Below are 27,570 nucleotides of genomic sequence, written 5' to 3' on the forward strand. Positions count from 1 at the left end.
TCTCATTGCTCATGTGGTGAGGATGGATGGGAATCTGGGTAACTAACACCTCATCAGGGAGAGAGAGGGAGTGCTCCAGCTCCTTTGTTTTCACAGATTTATAGACCCCTTTAATGGGATATTGTGTTGACCATTGCTAAGCCTGTGAGAAAAGCCACACACTCATTTCACTAGCCCAGTCTTTGGTGTGCTGGTGTTAGTGTTTGGTTTTTTAGTCTGGGAAGCTTTGGGAAGTGTGGGTGGGCAGCTCACCCAGTAGCCCATTAAATCTGCTTACCTAACCACTCCTGTGGGGACTCAAAGGCTTCAATTATGAGGTGCCAGGGGACTGGACAGTATACAGAACTAGGACACTGAACAGGAAGAAAGAATGAAGAATAGAATAATTTATCTTTTGAAATGATTGTGGAAGAATGTTTGAAAGAACTTGTGCATTGAAGGCTGGGCTTGATCCTGGTCAGTGTTGGCCAAACGTATGCTGTGATTTAAAGAGGAGCAGTAGCAGATTATAGCCTAAACATAGAAAATTACCCAATTGCAGTAAATGTACGATGGCATTATTTCAGATCATTAACCTTTTTATACAATACAAATACTACCATCTGTTGAGAACCCATAACTAAGGAGGGAAAAGGCATGTACTGGACATTACTCTAGACTGTTCATGCTCAGCCAAAACCTAAGACAAAATGGACGACTTGAGCCTGCGATACACAAGGGATTTATAAGAATCCATGAGATTAGGCTGCACAGCAACCTTATACATTCTGTGAGACTGAGAGCCAGGTGAGAACCAGAGAGTACATATCTGGTGTGGTTGTTATGATCCCAAAGGGAGACTAGGCTGGAAATTAACGAGGGCAGTCCAGCTCACACACTCCACTGTCACTGGAAGGAGTTGAGCTGCAATTACACGCTAGTGGGTCAGGTTATATAGGGGTCATAAGGCCTTGGAGGTATTCTCTGTTCTCAGGCTATGCACTGTACTTTTCAACACAGGGTTTGGGTTTTGTCTGGATAATGATATGATGGTCAAGGGAAATATATTAAACGTTTATGTGGTGCGGAAGGAATGTGTGTGTGTTTTATGTAACCCTTTGTCTGTCTGTTTTCTGTTTCAGGAGGGAGAAGAGAGCAAGGGTGCGACTAGCTGGCCAGAGTTCTATATCGACCAGTTGAATTCCATGGCTGCTGTAAGTATCCTTCTCCCCTCATCAAATACCCAACCTGTACTTGGCAAATATAGCTAACATTGCAGATGCAAAACAATAACACACAATAACCAACCATGCTGTAGTGTAGACAGAGCCATGTGATTTTGGTGTTGCACTAGCCACTATATAGAGTAGACCCTCTATTTTATGGGTATCTCTCCTTGTAAAAGCTTATGGTCTGATGCTAAATCTGTGGAAAATTTGAGTAAATTAAGGGTAATATCAATTTGTTTTATAGTTTTGCCTGGAGGGTGGGGGGGGGGGTCTGTGTGTGTGTGTCTCTTATAATGCTACATATTTCTCACATATGTAAATAACTGTAAAACCCTCTCAGTTTATATTAGGCAAATATGCAGTATAATAATGACCTTTTATTTAACCTGGTAAGTTATTGAGAACATATATTTTAAAAATATATGCGCTGAAAAGGCTTGTCCACCTGAACATGCACTATTTGACAAGCTGATGACGTTAATCTATGGTCCCTTAATGGAATCTCACACCCTGGAGTTGTGTGTTAAATCTCCACATGCTTCCTCTGGTTTGGAGGTAGTAGTCCTGGGGGGGATCCCTATAGGCTAATTTAGGATGTTTTCACAGGGCAGTGAAGTTACAGTAGCACTAGGGCTGGCAGGTGTGAGATTCTGGTTGGATCCCTAACTTCTAACTGTTACCACAGGGTGTAGCCTGCTCCAGGCCAAGTAAAGGAAATGACCTCCAATCATGTATCAGTGAAGGAGCTGCTGGTGGTCTGCTGGGATAATAGGATAAGAGCTGCCTGCTGGTGGTCTACAGCTAGGGATAGTAGCTTACTGAGCAGGTTCCTTCCCAGCACTGTGAATCAGTTCTTATGGCCTGGAAAAAACAGAGAACCATAACGGTCCTAAAACAGAGCCTTGAAGGACACCATTTTGAGTTTTAGTGAGCACATTGTCATTGAGTCATCTTGTCATCACCAGAGGAAGACCCTTATTGCTTTGGAAATGGAGGATGAGGAAGAGAGGAACAAGACAATAGAGAGTTTAAAGACAGCTCTAAGGACACAACCCATGAGGTAAACCAGTGACACTCACACACTCATGCTCCTTTTAATGCTTACTTGTTCTCGTATGCATGCATTCAATTATGATGTGTGCTATGTATGTGTTTGTGAAACCGAAGGCTGAAATTGAAGAATTGGATAGCCTTAGATCACATGAGATCGAGTTTCCTTTTCTTTTATGAGATATTAGTTATGATAAACTCATATTCTATTTCGAGCATAAGTCATAACATATTTTGGCAGAGAGTGATTTAGTGAGTCTGCTATTTTCACAAAGTAGGTTGAGTTAATTCACTGTTAATTCAGTCTCCGAGTCCATTCATCATCATTAGAGTGACCTAATATGATTAATCACCAGACTAGGCTTTGTGTTGAGAGCCATTCAGACTCAGTTCCAGTCCAAACACCACTGCATTAATATGATATTACAGCTCTATAGACCACACCGCGTAGACTAGTCTGACACACGCACACACACACACGTGCACGTATGCAAGCACACACGTGAGGTAAAATGTCTTCCCCTTAAGGTCCTCCAGAGGTTAGGTCTCCTTCTCACCTTTCACCTCTAACCCCTCCCAGGGGTCATGGTAGTTTATCACCAATGAGCTCACTGTTTTCCTCCATGCCTGTTTTACTGTGCTAAATGGCGCTTGGCTGCTGGCTGAGGATGTTTATTTGTCCTCCTGTTCTTGTTTTCATGGAATGACAACTGCAATTCCAGTTGCTTACATTGAACACATATGCACACCGAAAGCACATGCAAACACACGTGTGCAAACTCTTAGTTTTGTTAAACAAAGTGAAGTTACTGTGGAGGGCAACAAAGGGATCAAACTCTCTATAAATATAATTTAGTCAATTTTCATAGAACACATGGTCACCACACTATTTTATTTATATATTTTTTTATTTAACCTTTATTTAACTAGGCAAGTCAGTTAAGAACAAATTCTTATTTACAATGACAGCCTACCTCGGGCAAACCCAGACAACGCTGGGCCAATTGTGAGCCGCCCATTGGGACTCCCAATCACGGCTGGATGTGATGCATTCTGGATACGAACCAGAGACTGCAGTGACGCCTCTTGCACTGAGATGTAGTGCCTTATACCGCTGTGCCACTCGGGAGTCTCAAAGGGCTCTGGTCTAAGAGCTCTGGTCAAAAATAGTGCACTACATGGGGAATAGGGTGCCATTTCAAATGCAACCTGTCTCTCTCCCTGACCTTTACCCTCAATCCTCATCCTTTAAAGGTTTGTGACGCGGTTCATCGACCTGGACGGTCTGACCTGCATCCTGAACTTCCTGAAGAGCATGGACTACGAGACCACCGAGTCCCAGATCCACACGTCCCTGATTGGCTGCATCAAGGCCCTGATGAACAACTCCCAGGGGCGCTCCCATGTGCTCTCCCACACAGAGAGCATCAACATCATTGCCCAGAGCCTGGCAACTGAGAACGTCAAGACCAAAGTGGCGGTGCTGGAGATCATGGGCGCTGTGTGTCTGGTGCCAGGAGGGCACAGGAAGATCCTGGAGGCAATGCTGCACTATCAGAAGTTCGCTTGCGAGAGGACACGCTTCCAGGTGGGAAGACAGACACCCTAGCCTCATAGACACCACTGTAGCCAAGTGTTCAATTGGGCTTTTCACACTAATGTGTTAGCCCAAGGTTTTCCTTAACCGTGTGTTAAGGCTGTGCCAGAGATATTGCATGGTCTTATTCACTTAACATTTAGAGATGTTTATCTAATTTGTGTTTACGACCACAGCAATTCTTTTCTTAAGATCATATTACTGATGCTTACTCCTTAAGTGAATAAGGGGCGGCAGGGTAGCCTAGTGGTTAGAGCGTTGGACTAGTAACCGGAAGGTTGCAAGTTCAAACCCCCGAGCTGACAAGGTACAAATCTGTCGTTCTGCCCCTGAACAGGCAGTTAACCCACTGTTCCTAGGCCGTCATTGAAAATAAGAATTTGTTCTTAACTGATCTTGCCTAGTAAAATAAAAAAAATTCTCCTTGTTTCTCCTGTCTTAGACTCTGCTGAATGACCTGGACAGGAGTACGGGGCGCTACAGGGACGAGGTCAACCTGAAAACAGCCATCATGTCCTTCATCAATGCAGTGCTTAGTCAGGGAGCAGGGGAGGTGAGTACTCCTCTTCCTCGAAGTCTTTGCCCTCTTATGGTCCTGTTGGTTGTCTTCAGAGAGTCTTAACTGCTATGTGTACTGTACTCCACAGTCGAGCTTTGAGTTCAGAATTCACCTGCGATACGAGTTCCTTATGTTGGGCATCCAGCCAATCATCGATAAACTGAGGTCTCACGACAACTCAACGTTAGACAGGTGAGTGAAGTCATAAACTGCGTGATTGCTATAGTACATTTAAGATCTAGACCACACTGTCATACCCAACTGCAGTAGATTGTGTCTGACCATGAGATGTTGTCTTCCAGGCATTTGGACTTCTTTGAGATGCTGAGAAACGAGGATGAACTATCTTTGGCAAAACGCTTTGACACTGTGAGTAACATTGGTATTTACCTATACAGTACATGGAGTTTGTAATAGTCGTTTCTCTGTCTACTAGTTCTAATATCGGCGTTTGTTTTTTGTTGTTGCAGGTGCACATTGACACAAAAAGTGCCACGCAAGTGTTTGAGCTCATAAAGAAGAAGATGAACCACACAGATGCACACCCGCACTTTATATCTGTCTTACAGCACTGTCTCCTTATGCCTTGTAAGTGCCACCTACCTCCCGTCCGCCATTTGTTTGAGTTTGCCAAGACTCTTTCAGGCCTCAACTTTTACATCTTTGAGAACTAGACTGTTTGGTTTCTCAAAGGGATCCAAGGTGGTTATATATCAGTGTTTTTAGTGTATTTTAGAACAGCAGTAAAAATGATGTCCTCTTTAGGTAGTTTTAAATACCTGGAAATTATTGTTGGAGTTCTGCTTATGTAAGGGATTTCTCTCTAGAACGTGTTCTGCCGTTTGATAAGAACTTTCTACACTACAGCGGAAATGTTGTTCCTCCACAATGCTTTAGCTTTGTGTATGTTGTCCTGAGGGAGCTGGCTTCAGCCTAATCTCTCCCCTTAGACTCTGTCCTTATTGTGTTGCTATGTGTATGGTAGGATTTCATGGGCATAGATTTAGCCTAGTCCTAGACTAAGAAGCATTCTCAATGGACAATCTCAATTAAACATGCTTTTTACTCCAGGACGAGACTTAGTTTGTGTCCAGAAGACTGGCCCTAGATGTTTGTTGTTGCATATGCATTGGCTGGCACAATCAAATGTTCCCTTAGGTGTATTAATAAAGCTCTCTCTTCTCTCAGACAAGCGTAGTGGGAACACAGTGCATTACTGGCTCCTCCTGGACCGCATCGTCCAGCAGATCGTCCTACAGAACGACAAAGGTCATGACCCTGACGTCACCCCCCTGGAGAACTTCAACGTGAAGAACGTGGTGCGAATGTGAGTGAGAGGGGGGAAATGTTTCGACATGCCTGAGTCTGGTTTGACGTTCCCCCGCACGGCAGAGGGCTGACGGTCTTCATCATAAATCTCCATGTGTTATTTAACATGCCTCATTCCAGAAATGGCTTTAAACCCGAATATGGTGATCATGAATATAAACAGTGCTGTATATTTATTAATGCGTTCATGTTATCCTGCACTCAATACAGTGGCCATGATCAAAATCACTATTGGTCCAGGTACTGTACATCACAAATGTTACATGTAAAATATGTATGTCCTATTATCACTTTCATTTTACAATCCTTCCAATGCTATTTGCTGATTTAGCATGAATACCCTGATCCCTTAATACTTGCTAAAAATCAGCAAGCAGGTTTTACCAGGATTTTAATAATTCCTTTTTGAAAATATAATCCAGAATTAAAGCGCTTTGATCTGTTTTTTTGGATGAGGAAATCTGTGACACGTAGAATTCCAAACACACATACACAAACATCAGTCAACCCCTTCAGCTGCCTCTTGCAAATCTCAATCTGACTCTGGGTAGGTTTAGAAGAATTTTACAGGTTCCCAGTTGTCAACTCTGATCACCAATGACTTGTCTAATGAACCCGTTTTTAAATCTAAGCCTATGCCTAACCTCAGTGGCGGGGGGTAATGCCTAGTGGGATTTTGCTGCGATGTTTAATACGTTAGATTAACCTCTGTTCTTCTGCTCAGGCTGGTCAACGAGAATGAAGTCAAACAATGGAAAGAACAGGCCGAGAAAATGAGAAAAGGTACACACATTTCTGGTTTCTATTAGCGTTGGAACTGTCGGAAGGCAGACCTTTCTGTACTGTGTATCATCATACTGACGACTGCTCTGGTCTCGCCTGTTCTGGTCTGGTTTCTCAGAGCACCATGAGCTGCAGCAGAAGTTTGATAAGAAGGAACGCGAGTGTGAGGCCAAGACCCAGGAGAAGGAGGACATGATGCAGACGCTGAATAAGATGAAGGAGAAGCTGGAGAAGGAGTCCAGCGAACACAAGCAGGTCAAGCAGCAGGTGGCCGACCTCTCCGCCCGGCTGCATGACCTCAGCACTGTACGTTTCTTTGTTTAGATCTCTGTTTTAGCTCACAATGGGGATATCTTCCAAAAGTCCAAGGAAAAACATAAAAAAATGTTAGCATCACAAAATGCATTGTAATTTTATGTTACACTATCACATCTTTACACCTTACTCGTTCTTTTAGCTTTTCCAATCAGGAATAAAGGCAGGATGCTTTGGTTATAGTACAGTTGTATATGAACAACAACATAGCCTGCTGTCTTGCGAATTCCTACGATAATTGCGTGCTAAACAACAACCATAGCAGTTGGCTATACAGCACAAACAGATCTGGGGCCAGGCTAATGTCCTCTTTTCAAATCAAATCAAACTGTATTTGTCACATGCGCTGAATTCAACAAGTGTAGACCTTACCGTGAAATGCTTACTTACAAGCCCTTAACCAACAGAGCAGTTCAGGAAGAGTTAAGAATATACTGACCAAATAAACTAAATTAAAAAGTAACACAATAACAATAACGAGGCTATATACAGGGGTTGCTGTTACCGAGTCAATTTGCGGGGGTACAGGTTAGTTGAGGTCATTTGTACATGTAGGTAGGGGTGAAGTGACTATGCATAGTTAATAAACAGCGAGTAGCAGCAGTATACAAAACAAATGGTGGTCAATGTAAATAGTCTGGTGGACATTTGATGAATTGTTCAGCAGTCTTATGGCTTGGTGGTAGAAGCTCTTAAGGAGCCTTTTGGTCCTAGACTTAGCGCTCCGATACCGCTTGCTGTTCATGACTGGTTGACTGGAGTCTCTTGACAATTTTATGGTCTTTCCTCTGACTCCGCCTATTATATAGGTCCTGGATGGCGGGAAGCTTGGCCCCAGTGATGTACTGGGCCGTAAGCACTACCCTCTGTAGCGCCTTACGGTCAGATGCCGAGTAGTTGCCATACCAGGCGGTAATGCAACCTGTCAGTGTGCGCTCGATGGTGCAGCTGTAGAATTTTTTGAGGATCTGGGGACCCATGCCAAATCTTTTCAGTCTCCTGAGGGGGAAAGGTTTGGATGTGCCCTCTTCACGACTGTCTTGGTGTGTGGTGATGTGGACACCAAGGACCCTGAAACTCTCGACCATCTCCACTACAGCTCTGTCGATGTTAATGGGGGACTGTTCGGCCCGCCTTTTTCTGTAGTCCACGATCAGCTCCTTTGTCTTGCTCACATTGAGGGAGAGATTGTTACCTGGCACCACACTGCTAGTTCTCTGACCTCCTCCCTATAAGCTGTCTCATCGTTGTCGGTGATCAGGTCTACCATCGTTGTGACATCAGCAAACTTAATGATGGTGTTGGAGTCGTGTTTGGCCACGCAGTCGTGGGTGAACAGGGAGTACAGGAGGGGACTAAGTACACACACCTGAGGGGCTAGAGTGTTGAGGATCAACGTGGCAAACGTGTTGTTGCCTACCCATATCACCTGGGGGCGGCCCGTCAGCAAGTCCAGGATCCAGTTGCAGAGGGAGGTGTTTAGTCCCAGGGTCCTTAGCTTAGTGATGAGCTTCGTGGGCACTATGGTGTTGAATGCTGAGCTGTAGTCAATGAACAGCATTCTCACATAGGTGTTCCTTTTGTCCATGTGTGAAAGGGCAGTGGAGTGCGATTGAGATTCCCTTAGCCGTTCAGTTTAGGAGTGGATACACAGGATGTTTGATTACTGCACAGTTAGACATGAACAACAACATTGCCTTGTGATGTTCTTCCAAATCAATATATGTTGATTAGAACTGCTCTAGCTAGTACAGAGTGCTTCTATGATTTCCATTATGTAACAGAAATTATTGTAATACATCCAGTACTAATCGAATATACATCCCAATGTGTCCCATTTTTTTCAGAGGCCAAATGCAAGTGTTCCTGGTGGCCATCCACTCATACCTGGGGCCCCTGGAGGTCCCATACCACCCCCTCCCATGCAGGCTGCCATGCCCCCACCCCCTCCACCACCCCCTGGGGGCATGCCTCCACCGCCACCCCCTCTACCCGGTGGCCCTCCTCCTCCTCCAGGCATGGGTCCCCCTCCTCCACCTGGAGCTCCCATGGGACCAGGGCTGAAAAAGAACATCCCCCAGCCCTCCAACCCACTCAAGTCATTCAACTGGGCCAAGCTGGCTGAGGTCAGTGAGTTCTGCTTAGTCAGAACGTGATGGCCTGCGTCCAAAATGGCACCCTATTCCCCATGAAGTGCACTAATTTCGACCAGACCTCTATGGACCATGGTCAAAAGTAATGCACTTAATAGGGAATAGGGTGTCATTTTGGACAAAGCCAGTAATTAAATTTTTTTGTGCATGTCTGTCTAGTACAGAGGGAGTGAGTGCTGTGCCGACAAGGCAGACAGAACAGAGGTTTTTGTAGCTACATCTGACTGTCCAGGGGGAATGAAGGATAAGGATTGCCTTTTTACCCAATGCTTTATCTCTTGCATTGTTTGCACAATGGCATGAAATCAATATCGCAAACCAGCCCTAGACGTGTTTATATGTTGTTGTTGTAACCTCTAGAGTTCCAGGGGTGTGTGTATGGCTTTTACAGTCTTAGTTATGGATGGGGGCTGTTTTGTTGCAGAATAAGCTGGAGGGCACGGTGTGGACGGACGTCGATGACATCAAGGTTTTCAAAATCCTGGACCTTGAGGACATCGAGAAGACCTTCTCTGCATACCAGAGACAGCAGGTATAGTTTAACACCTAAATACCAAAGTATTACTGTAGGGAAAAGGCATTTCAGTATATAGCAATTCATCCTTAAGCACAGGACACAAGACCTCGAATCACTTCTTAACAATTTGCATGTAACTACTTTGAGTGTTTCCATGGCCACTGACCATGCTGTTCTAACAAACACTTCTAGCTAGTGATAAACACATGCATGCCATTGCACTCTGTAACTGAATCCTTCCAGCAGCACTTCTCAACACATTGTCTGGAACTGGCTTAAAGGGCAATCAGGCCATTACAGAGCATTTTACTATAGCCTGGTCTCAGATCGGTTTGTGCTGTCTTGCCAACTCCTATGGTGACAATGACCTTAAGGCTTGGCAAGATAGCACAAACAGATCTGGGACCAGGCTAGCTTTTTTGTTTTTTGTAGGTCCGATCAATTGAATCATCTACTTTGTGAATGTTCCCAGACGGAATGAATGTTTGGAACAGGAAGTAGCCATGCTGATAACATGGCCCTTGGATAGTTTACTGATGATGCTGCATGAGAAGGGTGGCATTTTTCATTAAGCCTTTATATGTCCACAATGTCTATTCTAGTTCAGTTGAAATCCTCCAGATATCACTTTTCCCATACCTTTTCCTTTAACCAACCTAAAAAGTCTGTGATTGGAAAGGTTAGACTAGGGCCCAATTCCCATTACTAACTGCCCATTAAAAGTATAAATAAAGTTGCATCAAATTGAATTCCTTTTGTTGTATAAGGAATTTATACATTTTAACCCATGCTGTTTATGATGTGTCTGAACAAAGTTAATTTGCATCTCTGACTCATGACTCCGCTTTTCCTCACAAACAAATGCATAAATGGCCGCTGAGCTGGCCCTGTATTTCACCATACATAGCCTACTGCACGCTTGTTCTGATTAATAATGAATGCCGAATCTTCCTTGCTTCCTGCCCACCTACCTGATTAGGACTTCTTAACAATGAACAATAACAAGGTGAGTGACCTCTGACCCCTCTGACGTTTACCCTACTCTGCTTCTGTGACGCTTCTGTCTTGATGCTCGCTACCGTCCTTCATCGTACGCTGCTCTCTCTCTCTCCTTGTCTCTGTCCTGTTTATGTCTATGGGGATCGTGTGTCTCTGTGTGTATGTGTGTCCGTAGAGGTGAAATACTTGTGAAAGCCATGTCTTCCTGCAGCCTCCATCTCTGTGTTTCTGTGGATTTATTCTTTCAATCAAGACTTTTAGAATATACTGTACTTCTAAACACACCAACATGATGTTTGAATGAACTGTTTTATTGGTTATCATTTCAAGATGTTTCTGAACATAATTAGCCAAATTGGTTTTGTGGCACGCAGTCAATTCTGCAAACAGCTGGAGTCTTGCAACTATAAAAAAGTGCCAGATCTCCGTTTTCCAAAAACAAATCTCTCCTGTATTCTTGGGGTGAAGCAATTGATCGCCAAACACACTATTTCACACAGCCTGTTTCACAGCTGTCCTCCATTTGGCAGTTTCAAATACTGACCCAGTCAAAGGAACAATTTGCTGTTTTATGTTCATACTGTGTGTCTCCTGTGCATCCTGGGCTTTTATTAGGGTTTATGGTGGATGCATATGGGTATCGTGTCTAGTCTTTGTGTGTGTATGTGCGTGTGTGTGTGTCTGTTTTGTGGTCTGGTTACTATGTACCAGCAGGTGGTGAAATGGAAGAGGCCTTAAAAACACTTGTTCCAATTGCCGTTGATCAACAGCCAAACTGTATGCAGGTGTGAGTCAGCCACAGCCCTCCACCTAGCATAGCATGGGGCACTGTTATTCCTGGATCTTATTCATTACGCACAAATTTGAATACCGACTGAGACAAGCAAGGACTACTTGGGCTTGTACAATAGGAAACACACATTTTTTGTTTTACGTTGCAAAATATTTTTCTACGTGTTCCCTAATGAATATAACCCTGGTGTATTAGGTGTGGCTCTTCCTCCCAGAGAGAGTATCATTTAAGGTCATGTAGTCACAAGCATTTGCTGTGTTCAGCAAATACTGCATCCAAAAGTGCTTAAGTATGATGAGTGATTTACAATTGGGTGTTTATTAAACAGTAAAGCTGTCTAAATCTAGCTTGATGGTAGAGTATAACTTAAGGTCATGTACAGTAGTACAAAAAGAATGAGCTGTTCTGCGTGCTAGCCTCCATCCCAAAGTGTATAATTATATAGTTATATAGTTATATAATATTCTGTTTACATGAACGGAATGTGAAGTTCAGCTAATTACGGTTCATGTTCAAACTCTTCCTTCCCTCCCAAATGTTCTCCTTCCAGAAAGAGTCCGAAGATGATACTGTGACCTCCAAGAAGGTCAAGGAGCTGTCAGTCATTGACGGTCGCAGAGCCCAGAACTGTAACATCCTCCTCTCTCGGTTAGTATTTGACCTTTCTACCCCATGACATCATTGCAGAAGTATGTCCTACTTATATTAGTGGAGATCACTTATTGTGATCGTGTCCATCTGATGGGTGCTTGAAATGTCTTTTTCCACACACATACATGTACGCGTACAAACACACACACACTTCATTTGTTAACGTACACAGCCAAGTGTGTACATTCAATTCGTATTTAATCTACCATTTGAGCAATTCTGTATTTACATCAACTTCGACTCAAGTTGAGAGATCATTTTTCATATTTGACAATGTGTTTAAACATCAAGTGCAGCCAAGAATAAAATATGTACTTTGTAACGGGATGATGTTGGCCAGGAACTATTTGCTGCTTCATTACTGTCATCCCTGGTCTCCATGGCAGCAACCACAAACAGAGGCCTGTGTCCTTTCTACTAAGTTAATTTCATGTAGCTATCCTTCAATTTAAACACTTGTAAAAGAAACCTGAAAGTTTAAGGGATTCAGCTATTTTGATTGCTTCCTGTATTTAAAGTCTCATTCAATATTTGTGGTTTATGAACAGCGGTTCATTCCTTTTTTCGAACATGCAGACCTGAAAATGTTTTATTTCTGCAAAGTGGTGTCAATTATGCATTAACAAGCCTTTTCAGACTGAGCCAACACTTTGAATGAGGCTAATATGTACATTTATTTAATAAAATTGACATGACTGAATCTTAATTGCTCTGTCATTAGTGTGTGCCAAAATCAGGTATTTGGACTGTGAGGAGTCCTGTCAGAAAGCACCGTGGTCTGCTGTGGTAGGCTAGGGCTTCAGGCTCAGATGATGAGGGTGTTTGTTTGCCAATGGAGCTTTTCAAAGAGCAGAACCACCAGGCTTTCTGCCACCTGCTCTCTCTGGCTGGCTGGCTCTTTCTAATAGCTGTGACTTGAAATATTGACTCTGTCTCTGCAACTGCTGAATGTGTGCGGCACACAATATTAAGTTCTGGACTTTACTTTCTTTTTAACTGACACTTAGTGCTTTTCAAAAGGGATACTAACTGATAATTGTTTGAGGTGACACATGTAGAACAGTACATTACATAACAGGAATGCATTTCACATGACTTTTGAAACAAAAAGTAAACACACCCATAACAAGGCATTAACTGGTACAACTGGTGTCCTCTCTTGTTGACCATTTAGAACTGGTGTACAGTAGTCCTCTGTGGTAATGCTGATGCTGTTGTGTTGCAGCCTGAAGCTGACCAATGAGGAGATCAAGAGGGCCATCCTGACTATGGACGAACAGGAGGACCTGCCCAAAGACATGCTGGAGCAGGTGGGCCCTCCTCTCTCACTCATACAGCATGTAGCCCTCCTCTCTACTGTAGCGGCTTAATGGCTTTATACCATATAGCAGGTCCCAATTCCCTTCCGATCCATCAAATCAAATGTATTTATAAAGCCCTTCTTACATCAGCTGATATCTCAAAGTGCTGTACAGAAACCCAGCCTAAAACCCCAAACAGCAAGCAATGCAGGTGTAGAAGCACGGTGGCTAGGAAAAACTCCCTAGAAAGGACAGAACCTAGGAAGAAACCTAGAGGAACCAGGCTATGAGGGGTGGCCAGTCCTCTTCTGGCTGTGCCGGGTGAAGATCATAACAGAACATGGCCAAGATGTTAAAATGTTCATAGATGACCAGCAGGGTCAAGTAATAATAATCACAGTGGTTGTCGAGGGTGCAACAGGTCAGCACCTTAGGAGTAAATGTCAGTTGGCTTTTCATAGCCAATCATTCAGAGTATCTCTACCGCTCCTGCTGTCTCTAGAGAGTTGAAAACCGCAGGTCTGGGACAGGTAGCACATCCGGTGAACACGTCAGTTCCATAGCCGCAGGCAGAACAGTTGAAACTGGAGCAGCAGCACAGCCAGGTGGACTTGGGACAGCAAGGAGTCATCAGGCCAGGTAGTCCTGAGGCATGGTCCTAGGGCTCAGGTCCTCTAAGAGAGAGAGAGAATTAGAGAGAGCATACTTAAATTCCCACAGGACACCGGATAAGACAGGAGAAGTACTCCAGATATAACAGACTGACCCTAGCCCCCGACACATAAACTACTGCAGCATAAATACTGGAGGCTGAGACAGGAGGGGTCGGGAGACACTGTGGCCCTGTCCGACGATACCCCCGGACAGGGCCAAACAGGCAGGATAGAACCCCACCCACTTTGCCAAAGCACAGCCCCCACGCCACTAGAGGGATATCTTCAACCACCAACTTACCATCTTGAGACAAGACCGAGTATAGCCCACAAAGATCTCCGCCATTGCACAACCCAAGGGGGGGAGGGGGAATCATGATCCATCCCCCTAACCCTTCGATGTTTGCAGATCTGAAGGGTCTGGATAGGTAGCAGCTTCCACCATTTAGCTTCCACCTTACAGGTGATGCTTTGATGACGATTAATTGATGACGTGTAACCATAAAACTGCATTTTTGATACAGTTTGTCACGTTTTCTTCCTTCCTCATCCCCTGTTAAACTTTTCTCAAAACCACTGAGCCTTCATGTTTTTTGTCGCCCCATAATTATGATGGTTACTAGGTGAAATACTATAGTAATTTCAAATAGATGTGAGAGTACTTGAAGTATAATCCAGTTTTATAAGACTTTTTGTTGCTGTTGCTTTAGGGACCTAAATAAGGGGACTGGGTTAGTGAACGGATTGGAGTATTTGTAGGGGTGGGGCATGGCCCTGCCCGGATGGCGTAGGTAATTTAGCAAGGGTTTAAAGGATCTGAATGCTGTCTTTACTTAGTAAGGTGGAAACTCGCCTTACCTTACATTTTGTGCCAGAAAGCTCACCACACATTAGCTATCACAGTGAATCTATATGGGGATTAGCATGTGGATGTACAAGATCTCTCTTGGTAACAGTCTTCTCCCCCTGTTGTGTTCCTGTCCAGCTGCTAAAGTTTGTCCCAGAGAAGAGTGACGTGGATCTCCTGGAGGAGCACAAGCATGAGCTGGACCGCATGGCCAAAGCTGACCGCTTCCTCTACGAGATGAGCAGGTACGGACTTCGTTTCGGTATCATAATACAAAATTGGTACTATTACAATGTGTATCACTACATTCCCCATATTAGGCACTAGCCACAGGATGTTATTTTGTTGTTGGTATACTGGAAAATACTCAGGTGCTCTTGGATGACAAGGGAAGTTGACTTAAAAACGACTTAATTGTTAAAAAGTTGTCTTCATCAGGGACTGACTCCATTGTCGGTTTACTGTAACAACACGTTCTGTGTTTATAGTATCACCCTGAAGAAGGCACAGTGATTCCGAAATTTTGGTGTTTTACCCAATAAATTACTGGGAGTTTATACATATGGAGTGTGTGACTGTCTTTGTTTTATAGCTTACAGTTTATTCGCCATTAGTCATCACCTCTACACTAAATAATTTTCTCTGGGTTTGCGCCAGTTCATGCTTTTTATAGTATTGTAATAAAATGTCAGGAATTTAGACCGATCATTGGGCGGATTCGATAATGCTGGTCTATGGCCCATGACTTGAATGGTGAGGGAGGAGTGCCCTTCTCAAATGGAACAGTAATCTGCGCCTCTCGGTTATGTTGTCAACAAGGCAGAATGGTGCATCGTCCAGAAACATACAACATCTCTTTTCCATACAGTATGCTAGAATTTTGTTAGGCTTTGAATGGGCCACCTAGCTCATGCCCGGAGGCAGCCCGGTTCCATAACGAATGTAATCAACTTTCACCCAGTGCAAAGCATACCTACCTGGGCGCCCAGGCCAGATTAATTGAATCCCCTCATTGTTTTACAACACCAGGAGCATATGTATGACACACAGTGACACATGCTAGCTGGATGTGAACGTCTTTTTAACATAAATCTCTTTGGCATATCTAACTGCTGTGGGACATCACTCTAGACATTAAAAAGGTGCCAGTGAAGGCCATTGGTCCAGTGTGTAACGGTTTTCTGTATGTGAAGGAGAGTCAGACCAAAATGCGGCGTGGCTATTGCGATCCATGTTTAATAAAACAAAGTAAACACGAATCAAAAACAATAAACGTAACACGAAAACCCGAAACAGCCTAATACTGGTGCAAAGTAACAGAGACAGTAACAAGGACAATCACCCACAAAACCCAACACCAAACAGGCTACCTAAATATGGTTCCCAATCAGAGACAATGACGAACACCTGCCTCTGATTGAGAACCATATCAGGCCAAACATAGAACTAGACAAACTAGACATGTAACATAGAATGCCCACTCAGCTCACACCCTGACCAACCAAAACATATAAAAATACAAAGCAAACTATGGTCAGGGTGTGACACAGTGAGAGTTTGGGGAGAATGTAGAAGGATTGGGATCGTTTTTAGTAAATCAAATTAACAGCACTGTATTTGGACCTGTTTAGGTCAAATAGATGCTCTCCATTTAATTCACTATGGACTATACTTATGAGATTCAGCCCCCAAACTGTTTAGTTTTTTTGTGGTGGCAGGTAACCTAGTGGTTAGAGCATTGGGACAGTAACCGAAAGGTCACTAGTTTGAATTCCTGAGCCAACAAGGTGAAAAATCTTTCTGTACCCTTGAGCAAGGCACTTTATTGCTCAAGGGACTTAATTGCTCAATGTTCACTCTCAGGGGGAGTTGGGATATGCAAAAAACACATTTCCATTTCAAACCATGTGTAACAAGACAAATAAGCACCCACCAAATTATGATGATTATTAATATGATGTTTTAAGTATAATATGTGTTTGTAAATTGTTGATTTCTTTGGATTATTCTTTACCATGAGTCACTGTCTACAAGCTAAGGGGGAGGCTGTGGTTGAGGGGGAGGCTGGTGTGTAGGTGGCGGCAGGCAGCTGAACTTTCCATGTACCTCATATTGTTCATGAATTAATATGAAGCCCCCCTGGGGAGACATTCTCGGCTCGCGCAGCAACAAAGAACAAAACCCCAGGGATAGGGCTCACTGTTTTAATAGCTCTCGCTTTAATGAGCATTCTGTGTTACAAATGAAGATTGGATTACTAGATTACAGGAAGGGAAACAATGTGCAGGTTCTAATGTACAAGTGTAGCACCAGCACCAATTTTTCCATGATGTATCAAGCCGTTTACTATGGGAATAGAGACTTCCTTCCAGGATCTGGCGACGTTTGTGTTTTGGCTTCCTGAAAACATTGTAGCCATGGAAACAGCGTTTGGGCAGCGAGAAGGAAAGGAGCTTCTTTATTAAATGTGCTCTGAGTTTTCCATGTTGGGTATTTCATCCAGTAAGATCATTTGTAAAAGATGTTGCAAAGATGTTGTTTTTTTGTCACAAAACCTCAGAATGAGGTCAAAGTCATTTAACCCCGATTGTTGATCAAATGTATGAACAAAACCCCCAAAAACTGTCTTTCTATTCAAAAGTTCATGCCCTTCATTTAGGACGTCATACCATATTACACAAACCGTTTCAGTGGAGCGTTGTATCTATGTAAACTCCTAATGAACCTTTTCACTTCAAACTACAATACAGGATCAACCATTACCAGCAGAGGTTGCAGTCCCTCTACTTCAAAAAGAAGTTTGCTGAAAGAATCGTCGAAGTCAAACCAAAAGTTGAAGGTAGGATTTTCTTTACAATGTTCGATGCTCAAATTATCTACCTTTAAAACTTTTTAATAACTGGTTGGACTGTGGAATCAAATGTAAACATACTCTAATGAGAGATGCTGGCAATAATCAAAGCCTGCAGATATAATGCTATCTAAGGTGTTAAAGGTACACTATATATACAAAAGTATTTTGACACACCTTCACATTAGTGGATTTGGCTATTTCAGCCACACATGTTGCTGACAGGTGTATAAAATCGAACACACAGCCATGTGATCTCCGTTGACAAACATTGGCAGTAGAATGGCCTTACTGAGGAGCTCAGTGACTTCCAATGTGGCACCGTCGTAGGATGCCACCTTTCCAACAAGTCAGTTCGCCAAATTTCTGTCCTGTTAGAGCTGCCCCGCTCAACTGTAAGTGTTGTTATTGTGAAGTGGAAATGTCTAGGAGCAACAAAGGCTCAGCCGCGTAGTGGTAGACCACACAAGCTCATAGAATGGGACCCGCCGAGTGCTGAAGCGTGTAAAAATAGTCTGTCCTCGGATGCAACACTGACAACCAGTTCCAAACTGCTTCTGGAAGCAATGTCAGCACAAGAACTGTTCGTTGGGAGCTTCATGAAATTGGTTTCCATAGCCGAGCAGCTGCACAGGAGCCTAATATCACCATGCGCAATGCCAAGCGTCGCCTCGAGTGGTGTAAAGCTCGCCGCCATTGGACTCTGGAGCACTGGAAATGTGTTTTCTGGAGTGTTGAATCACGCTTCACCATCTGGCAGTCTGACGGACGAATATGGGTTTGGCAGATGCCAGGAGAACTCTACCTGCCCAAATGCATAGTAAAGTTTGGTGGAGGAGGAATGGTCTGGGGCTGTTTTTCATGGATCGGGCTAAGCCCCTTAGTTCCAGTGAAGGGAAATCTTCAGCATACAATAACATTGTAGGAGCATGACAATGCCCCGTGCACAAAGCAAGGTCCATACAGAAATGGTTTGTCGAGATCAGTGCGGAAGAACTTGACTGGCCTGCACAGAGCCCTGACCTCAACCCCATCAAACACCTTTTGGGATGAATTAGATCGCTTACTGCGAGCCAGGCTAATGCTTTTGTGGCTGAATGGAAGCAAGTCCCCGCAACAATGTTCCAACATCTAGTGGAACGCCTTCCCAGAAGAGGGGAGGCTGTTATAGCAGCAAAGGGGGGACCAACTCCATATTAATGACCATGTTTTTGGAATGAGATGTTCGACGAGCAGGTTTCCACATACTTTTGGTCATGTAGTGTATGTAGGAGCCTTTATAGGGACTAGGATGCCATTTGGGATTCAACCAATGTCTTTTGGGGCGGCAGGTAGCCTAGTGATTAGAGCGTTGGGCCAGTAACCGAAAGGTTGCTAGATCAAATCTCCGAGCTGACAAGGTAAAACTCTGTCGTTCTTCCCCTAAACAAGGCAGTGTTCCCTGGTAGACCATCATTGTAAATAAGAATTTGTTCTTAACTGACTTACATTTTTATTTAACTATGCATCCTCGTAACTTCTTCCTCTCCCCAGCTCTAACCAGGGCCTCTAAAGAGATGCTGCAGAGCCGTAACCTCAAGCAGCTTCTGGAAGTGGTCCTGGCCTTTGGTAACTACATGAACAAGGGCCAGAGGGGAAACGCCTATGGCTTCAAAGTGTCCTCACTCAACAAGATCGCTGACACCAAGTCCAGCATTGACAAGTAAGAAATGGTCTGGTTTATATATCATATATATACTCCATTGATATGAAAAATGACTTGTACTGTACATAGGAGACCTGTCCAAATGACACAACTCTAAGTTTAAAAGAGAATGATGTTGTGTGTGATGTATATGATGTTTGTGTTTGTAGGAACATTACTCTGCTGCATTACCTGATCACCATCCTGGAGCAGAAGTATCCCAAAGTGGCTGTGTTCCAGGAGGAGCTTCAGAGTGTTCCAGAGGCAGCTAAAGTCAAGTAAGAACTGCTGCTAAGGATGACTGAATCAGAACCCCCCCCCCCCTCCACACACACGCACTACCGATACTGTTTCATAAACCTAAGTTGCTTTCATGTCTGTGTAGCAATTGTGTGTAATTAACCTTGTAACAACAGTGTAAAAGTTGAGTCTTCCTCTCTAAGCTAAATTTATGGTGCCTGACTTTAAGTGGAAAATGTGAAAGGTTAAGACCGTATTGCTGTGTGTGTTGCCTTACAAACCTTGTTTACATAGAGGGTCAAAGGTCATATTTATATTGTCTGGATTTGTCAGAGGCACAGGTTGTCCTTAATGCCCCTAATTCAAATGTGTGAACCCTAGAACCTTTGGTAGGTCAAGGTGTTTCCTGTCTTACCAGAAGAAAGCAATAGTATAGCAAACAGCATAATCCATAGATTTAAGGAAACCTAAAACGGTAAGAAAACATGTTGCAAATAAAGATAATCTAAGTTAGTTTCTGTTAAAACCTAGTGAACCCTGAATCTATTTCTTTCCTGAGTGAGAAGGGAGGAAGTTGGGTTTTATTGTCTCACATTTAATGTCTCTAAGTTATAGCTTGATTGGAGAACAGATGGTTTGTAATTGCTTCATGTGAATAAACTCCAGTCCCTCTCTTTCCCTTTCCTCTCCTCTTATCCACAGTATGACAGAGCTGGAGAAAGACATCAACAATCTACGCTCTGGTCTGAAGAGTGTGGAGCTGGTGAGTGGCCATTTTATGTTGGTTTCCCTTAATGAAGCCACACATGATATCTCAGGCAGTGTAATTAGGCTTACACTCCTCTACCAAGGGCATGGTACTGTGCTCTTGTGTTTTGGGTTGTTTGATGGCATTTATGTAATTCTCCTGTAATGCTGTTCCCTGTAGGAGCTGGATTTCCAGAGAGGTCTTCCTCAGGTTTCGGGGGATAAGTTTGTGTCTGTGGTGAGCCATTTCATCACAGTGGCCAGCTTCAGCTTTTCAGAGGTGGATGATTCTCTGACTGAGGCCAAGGAGCTGGTGAGAACGGGGGGCAGAGGGCTGGGGGCCATGCTGTCTGTCTGTCTGTCTGTCTGTCTGTCTGTCTGTATGTGAGGACAAAGCCCTTCAGACAGGAACACACATGGTTACACTCAAAATGGGTGTTGGTTCACCCATCACAGAACACTGACTTGAATGGGAATGTACATTCTAGTAGTTGTATTTCTATGGGGTTGGGGTCGTGTTGTCCATCTTTCCCCTCTCCACAACTAGGAGCTCTAATAGAGCTATAAAAAATAATTGATGGGCATCGCAAATCCTGTAACATTATCCTTGGCCACATAACCAAGTAGGTAGCACACAGTCTTCTTACTGCAGCTTTGAAGTCACCTTTTAAAGATCGAAACAACTCATATATCTGGGAATGCTATGCCTCGTGTTTCACTGTATTTCAACGACATAGTAACTCGAGCACAGTATGGTTTACAGTCTACCTGTGTGGACATTGGAACCTCTGAATATAGGCAGTTAGTGTTTAACTAAGATGGGTCAAGGCTATCAGTTTCAAAGGCGTGGTTTCCCCCGATCCCCCTCAAATATATTTGATACATGTGCAGGGGATAGAGGGTTATTTATGTGTCAAATTACACTTTACAATGACAGGGAGGAAGACACTATCTCTGTTGGGATTAGACCCTGGGTCAAATACTATTCGAAATCTTTCAAATACTGAGTGTTTGCCCTTCCCTGTCTGGAGTGCAAGGTGAACATTTGCAACAGTTCTGTTGGTTCCAATGTGCCAGACAAGCTCAATCAAGCCAAGATAATGTATTAGTTAGGATTTAAAATAGTATTTCAACCCAGGTGTGATGGGGGTAGGTTCTGATTTAAAGCTAGATTAATCAACCAGGCAACAAGGTCTCACACATTCATCCCTAGTGTATCACTGAAAGAATGTTCACCTACATTCACACTGAATCACCTGTGACACACAGACTGCATTTCATTACATCTTGATGAAGAATCACAGATACTCCTTTTTCTTTCCAGGAAAGAAAGTTTGACCATCTTGAAGTACTTGGTGTCTAACTTTGTTTTCTCTCCAGTTTCTGAAGGCAGTGCAGCATTTTGGAGAGGATGCAACCCGTATGCAGCCTGACGAGTTCTTTGGAATCTTCGACCAATTCCTGCAGGCGTTCGCTGACGCTAAGCAGGAGAATGAGAACATGCGCAGACGCAAGGAGGAAGAGGAACGACGGGCCCGCATGGAAGCACAGGTTAGATTGTTAAGATTGTCTATCTCCAACCACAACACTAGAGAGAGTCACCTATGGTCACCATTTCACCACCCATTCATTATGTAACAATTATTGAAAATGGGTATCAAACTAGTGTTTGTGAGATTACACAATATGCAAGCTACTCTTGACCTAGTCACACTCAAATGTAGTGCTCATTTACTCAGTATTGTAAATGAGCACTACTCTTGTACTGCTGTACTGCTCATTTACTCAATACACCAAATACAATGCTACTGTAAGTGTGAGTCACTAAGTTCCTCCTGTTTTGTCCCCTCAGCTGAAGGAGCAGAGGGAGAAGGAGCGCAAGGCCAAGAAGACAAAGGAGAACTGTGAGGAGGACGGTGAATTCGATGACCTCGTTTCAGCCCTGCGCTCCGGGGAGGTGTTCGATAAGGACTTGTCCAAGATGAAACGCAACCGCAAACGCGTCAACTCATCAGCTGAGACCAGCAGGGAGCGACCCGTCACCAAACTGAACCTCTGAAACAACAGATCCTGTCTTACTGGAGCTAAGCTATGCTGCCCTCTGGTGTCCTGGCATGAGCCTAGTGCCCCCAGTTTTGGGAGTGGACAGAATTCACTTCTAAAATGGAACTGAGCAGGAAAGGGGGTGGACAGAACTCTACTTACTCTTCTGCTACTCAAGCAACAATAACCCAGAGCTTGTGTCCATCTGGAAACAGACATAAGATATTACCTCCTCTGAAAACCATGAACTATGGATAAGGAGTGACTCTCTAAACTATTTGTGTTAATTGCCAAAACCTACACTTTTAAAATGCTGTGCTCTGAATGACAGTTTTTCTCCTGTCGCGGATGGGACACTTTTTTTAATAGCATAGGGCTGTTGCCCTGGAGTAGGACACTCTTCTTGACCCTTCCTACCTGCAAAAATTAGCAGGAAGTGGAATGGAAAGCCAGGGGTCACACGCGCACACACCGGCTGCGACACATTTCCTCTTTTAAACGGGAGAAAGTGGAACTTCTTTCCTGCTATTGTGTTCAGTCAGTCAGACACCTCTAGAGAGTACAGTAGAGGATGCCAACCCCATGCAGAGAAACAGTGTCTCTTGAAGCACAATCAATCATGTATGAATTACGTTTTTGAGATGAGCAAAAAAGCATAACAAGAAACACATTTTAATACTGTTCTTATCACAATTTTGCAAAGACCTAATTTAGATATTTAAAACCAAATCAAAGATGCAATATTACCATTTTATTAGAGCCTATAACTTTCATCTATAAAATACTCCATTAGAACTGAAATATACAATATTGTAGAAGAGTAGGATCTAATTTTAGGCCTGCTGACTTGAAAGGACAGTGTCACTGTTTCTATAATATTTGAAGAGTTACCAAAAATAATTGCTCTTCATCTGGTCATCCTAACACACGGAGGATATCAGTCTGGAAACTATGCAGCCCAATATTTGTTTTTTTGTTCATTACTGCCATGTACCAGTCAAAAGTTTGGACACACCTACTTGTTCAAGGGCGTTTCTTAATGTGTACTATTTTCTACATTGTAGAATAATAGTGACGACGTCTAAACTATGAAATAACACATATAGAACCATGTAGTAAGCAAAAATATGTTAAACAAATCCAAATATATTATACAGTTTTGATTCTTCAAAGTAGCCACCCTTTGCCGTGAATGACAGCTTTGCACATTCTTGGCATTCTCTCAACCAGCTTCATGAGGAATGCTTTTCCAGCAGCCTTGAAGGAGTTCCCACATATGCTGAGCACTTGTTGGCTGCTTTTCCTTCACTCTGCAGTCCAACTCATCCCGAACCATCTCAACCCTGTTGAGGTCGGGTGATTGTGGAGGCCAGGTCATCTGATGTAGCACTCCATCACTCTCCTTGGTCAAATAGCCCTTACACAGCCTGGAGGTGTGTTTTGATCATTGTCCTGTTGAAAAACAAATGATAGTCCCACTAAGACCAAACCAGATGAGATGGCGTATCGCTAAAGAATGCTGTGGTAGCCATGCTGGTTAAGTGTGCCTTGAATTCTAAATAAATCACAGACAGTGTCACCAGCAAAGCACCCCTGCACAATCACACCTCCTCCTCCATGCTTCATGGTGGGAACCACACATGCGGAGATCATCCGTTCACCTACTCTGCGTCTCACAACCAAAAATCTCAAATATGTACTCATCAGACCAAAGGACGGATTTCCACCGGTCTAATGTCCATTGCTCGTGTTTCTTGGCCCAAGCAAGTCTTTTCTTATTATTGGTGTCCTTTAGTAGTGGTTTCTTTGCAGCAATTCGACCATGAAGGCCTGATTCGTGCGGTCTCTGAACAGTTGATGTTGAGATGTCTGTTACTTGAACTCTGAAGCATTTATTTGGGCTGCAATCTGAGGTGCAGTTAACTCTGGGTCTTCCTTTCATGTGGCGGTCCTCATGACAGCCCGTTTCATCATAGCGCTTGATGGTTCTTGCGGCTGCATTTGAAGAAACATGCAAAGTTCTTAATGTTCCGCATTGACTGACCTTTCTCTTTGCTTATTTGGGCTGTTCTTGCCACAATATGGACTTGGTCTTTTACCAAATAGGGCTATCTTCTGTATAACAACCCTACCTTGTCACAAAACAACTGATTGGCTCAAACGCATAAAGAAGGAAAGAAATTCCACAAATGTACTTTTAAGAAGGCACACATGTTTCATTGAAATGTATTCCAGGTGACTACCTCATGAAGCTGGTTGAGAGAATGCCAAGAGTGTCATTAAGGCAAAGGGTGGCTACTTTGAAGAATATCAAATATAAAATATATATTTGATTTGTTTAACGCTTTTTTGGGGGTTACTACATGATTCCATATGTTATTTAATAGTTTTGATTATTCTACAATGTAGACAATAGTACAAATAAAGAGAAACCCTGGAACGAGTAGCTGTGTCCAAACTTTTGACTGGTACTGTATGTGTATATTATGTACATACTGTATGCCCGTTCCAGTGTCACCTCACTTGACTCTCAAAAAATCCAGGCGGCAGTCTTCCTTCTCCCTACAGTTTTCAGCTATTAGCTTCGCCCATGAGTGGCTCATTTGAACTACAAACGTTAATCATTGCTTGCGATGCGGCTTTCGAAACATATGGCCCTTATCCTTCATCAGAAAGAATCCTTCAAATAAAAAATATACACTTACTGTAGCAGTTTTGCACAGATCCAGCTATGGGTGCCTTCATCTGACAAAACGACACTCCCCGAACTACGATTACACAGGTGTTACGAGCACCGTCTTCTGTAATTAGCACAGGTGGTTGCCTTTTCCGTCTGTTTTCCGAAAAACAAGCGCTGTAACATGATATGGCCGTGTGGGAACCCTAACCCTATCAAGGTCTGTATCAATTGAACCTTTTTTTGCTGATCTATAACATAAGGTCCTTATGCTTCCAAAGCCGTACCGCAAGCAATGCATTATTGTTCAGATTCAGCGTCGGGGCTCATAACAAAACTCCCCTGTACAGAAGACGCCTTCATCCAATGTGTGGAATGGAATGGAATGGAACTGAGAGTCAAGACCATGGGCTATTCCTCACTATAACATGTCCAGCAGAAAGATTTCAGTTATTTAGTCTTCCCCAATTAGTAAAACCTTTTCTTAAACCTTTGGTCACATTTCTACCAACACCCTCCTTACTTAACTGTGTGATAGCATGTCTGATGTATGTGGATTCTTTCAATACAGCTTTATTATTATTTAAACAACTTTCTATTTCAAAACTAAAGTAATAAACTTGGATGTTAATTATCTGTTGAATCAGTTTTTTTTATGTTTACAAGCCAAAACTACAACCAGTAATTCATCTCGGATTGTATTAAACTGTATTTCTGTTTTCCAGAAATAAAGACTGGTATTCATCTCAGAGTTATAGTAAGGAGCATCCTCTGGTGGCCAATGTGCAAAAGTATCTATTTTTTGGGTTCCATTTCCATGTTTTCAAGACATTCTTTGAGGACACAAATTTGCTTGTTAATTGTATTACTTTGGATACTATTCAATTCAGAAAGCATTGTGAGTAGGGACTTGATCTCTGATAAAACCTCTGGCAACATAGACAGCAATAGTAATGACGTCTTTTTGTAGGCACTAACACCGCCATGGCTCCTTGGCCAAAACCTATGGGGAAATGAATGAACGCCAAAAATAAAGGTCTGTGGTAAACACATGAGAGAATCTTCATCAGCTAACGTCACTTAGTACATTTTTAAGGATTTATGTAGTCAAAATCACATAAAGCACAAAAAGGCTTCATAATTCATAAAGGTCATGTTAACTGACTGATATTATCTCATAGAACAAAATGTATAAGTTGTCTTAAACCTGTGTTAACCTCAGACCTTATTTTCTGTTGAGTGTGAAAACTCCAGCAGCATTGCACCTACTACCATACCCCATTCAAAGGCACTTCAATCTTTTGTCATGCCCATTCACCCTCTGAATGGCACCCATACACAATCCATGTGTCAAGGTAAAACATTTTTTTATTTAAACTGTTCCCCCTTCATCTCCACTGACTGAAGTGGATTTAACAAGTGACATCAATATAGGATCATAGCTTTCAATTGAATTCACCTGGTCAGTCTATGTCATGGAAAGAGCAGGTGCTCTAAATGTTTGAAAAGTAAAAATATTATTTATCAACTGATCACCAATAAAACAAAATTCAACTCACAACTTGTTTTGTACACTCTTAGGGAAAAAAGGTGCTAGAAACATATAGGGTTCTTCATTTTGTTCCCATAGGGTAACACTTTTCGGTGCTACACTATGTAGGGTACTTCATAGAATCCCCTGTAAATGGTTATCTCTCTATGAAGTGTTTTGCAGATAATTATTTTCTCTTTGAAGTGTTCTTCCTGGAACCCTCTATAAATGGTTCAAGCAGCCTTATTAGCCTTTAAAAAATATATTTGTATGACAATTTTGCATATATCATAAAATCTGATGTTAGGAAACTCCAGGTTTACAGGCCACATCAGGCCTGCAAGTCACATAATGCTGGTTTGCAAAGTGATATGTAATTCCTATTGGAATCCAGCCAGAGTGAGGATGTTCAACAATTGGTACTTTTAATCACCCGCTACCTGCATTCAGAATGTCTGCCATAGTATGGAAGATTGAATAATGGGACTACTTAAAGCTACTAAACTGGAACAAACATCTCGGTAACAGTTAATGGGTACAAAATAAAGTCCAACTACTTACAGATTGGATTAGTTTAGAAAAATGTATGTTTGATCTTTGTGTAGCATAAGATTATACAACCAATCAATCTACAGTTGAAGTCGGAAGTTTACACTTAGGTTGGAGCCATTAACTCGTATTTCAACCACTCCACAAATTGTTAACAAACTATAGTTTTGGCAAGTCGGTTAGGACATCTACTGTGTGCATGACACAAGTAATTTCTCCAACAATTGTTTACAGATTATTTCACTTAGAATTCACTGTATCACAATTCCAATGGGTCAGAAGTTTACATACACTAAGTTGACTGTGCCTTAAACAGCTTGGATAATTCCAGAAAATGATTTCATGGCTTTAGAAGCTTCTGATAGGCTAATTGACATCATTTGAGTCAATTGGAGGTGTACCTGGGGATGTATTTCAAGGCCTACCTTTAAACTCAGTGCCTCTTTCCTTGACATCATGGAAATCAAAAGAAATCAGCCAAGACCTCAGAATT

At 42.8% G+C, this 27,570-nt stretch overlaps 2 protein-coding genes across 3 annotated transcripts in view; both read left to right on the top strand.

Moving 5' to 3' along the window:
* LOC135561627 (disheveled-associated activator of morphogenesis 1-like) overlaps window positions 1-1,179 on the top strand; it is a 37,710-nt gene extending 36,531 nt beyond the window's left edge. Inside the window, exon 4 of the mRNA XM_065003350.1 lies at window positions 1,122-1,179. Within this exon, the coding sequence (XP_064859422.1) occupies window positions 1,122-1,179 (58 nt within the window). The remainder of the gene's footprint in view (window positions 1-1,121) is intronic.
* Window positions 1,126-25,633, top strand: LOC115146041 (disheveled-associated activator of morphogenesis 1-A-like). 2 transcript variants are annotated; one of them, XM_065004159.1, is made up of 23 exons: window positions 1,126-1,193; window positions 2,174-2,268; window positions 3,513-3,846; window positions 4,298-4,408; window positions 4,503-4,606; window positions 4,717-4,783; window positions 4,885-5,002; window positions 5,603-5,741; window positions 6,468-6,526; window positions 6,645-6,832; window positions 8,689-8,967; window positions 9,419-9,526; window positions 10,491-10,517; window positions 11,854-11,951; window positions 13,180-13,264; window positions 14,894-15,000; window positions 17,506-17,594; window positions 19,140-19,308; window positions 19,461-19,568; window positions 20,233-20,293; window positions 20,459-20,590; window positions 21,658-21,828; window positions 22,130-25,633. In XM_065004159.1, exons 1-23 carry the CDS (start codon window positions 1,185-1,187, stop codon window positions 22,334-22,336), a joined length of 2,865 nt encoding a protein of 954 aa, XP_064860231.1. In that variant the 5' UTR covers window positions 1,126-1,184; the 3' UTR covers window positions 22,337-25,633. The 2 variants fall into 2 exon arrangements, with proteins under 2 accessions (XP_064860231.1, XP_064860232.1); XM_065004160.1 differs by lacking the exon at window positions 10,491-10,517.
* The last annotated feature ends 1,937 nt before the right edge of the window (window positions 25,634-27,570 follow it).

This window comes from Oncorhynchus nerka, linkage group LG18, assembly GCF_034236695.1.
Source record: "Oncorhynchus nerka isolate Pitt River linkage group LG18, Oner_Uvic_2.0, whole genome shotgun sequence".
In the NCBI taxonomy this organism is placed as follows: Eukaryota; Metazoa; Chordata; class Actinopteri; order Salmoniformes; family Salmonidae; genus Oncorhynchus; species Oncorhynchus nerka.

Excerpts from the sequence above, each read along its gene's own strand:
- LOC115146041 (XM_065004159.1), top strand. Across the intron at positions 4,409-4,502 it reads TTAGTCAGGGAGCAGGGGAG|TCGAGCTTTGAGTTCAGAAT; the intron begins GTGAGTACTCCT and ends TGTACTCCACAG. Across the intron at positions 20,591-21,657 it reads TGACTGAGGCCAAGGAGCTG|TTTCTGAAGGCAGTGCAGCA; the intron begins GTGAGAACGGGG and ends TTTTCTCTCCAG.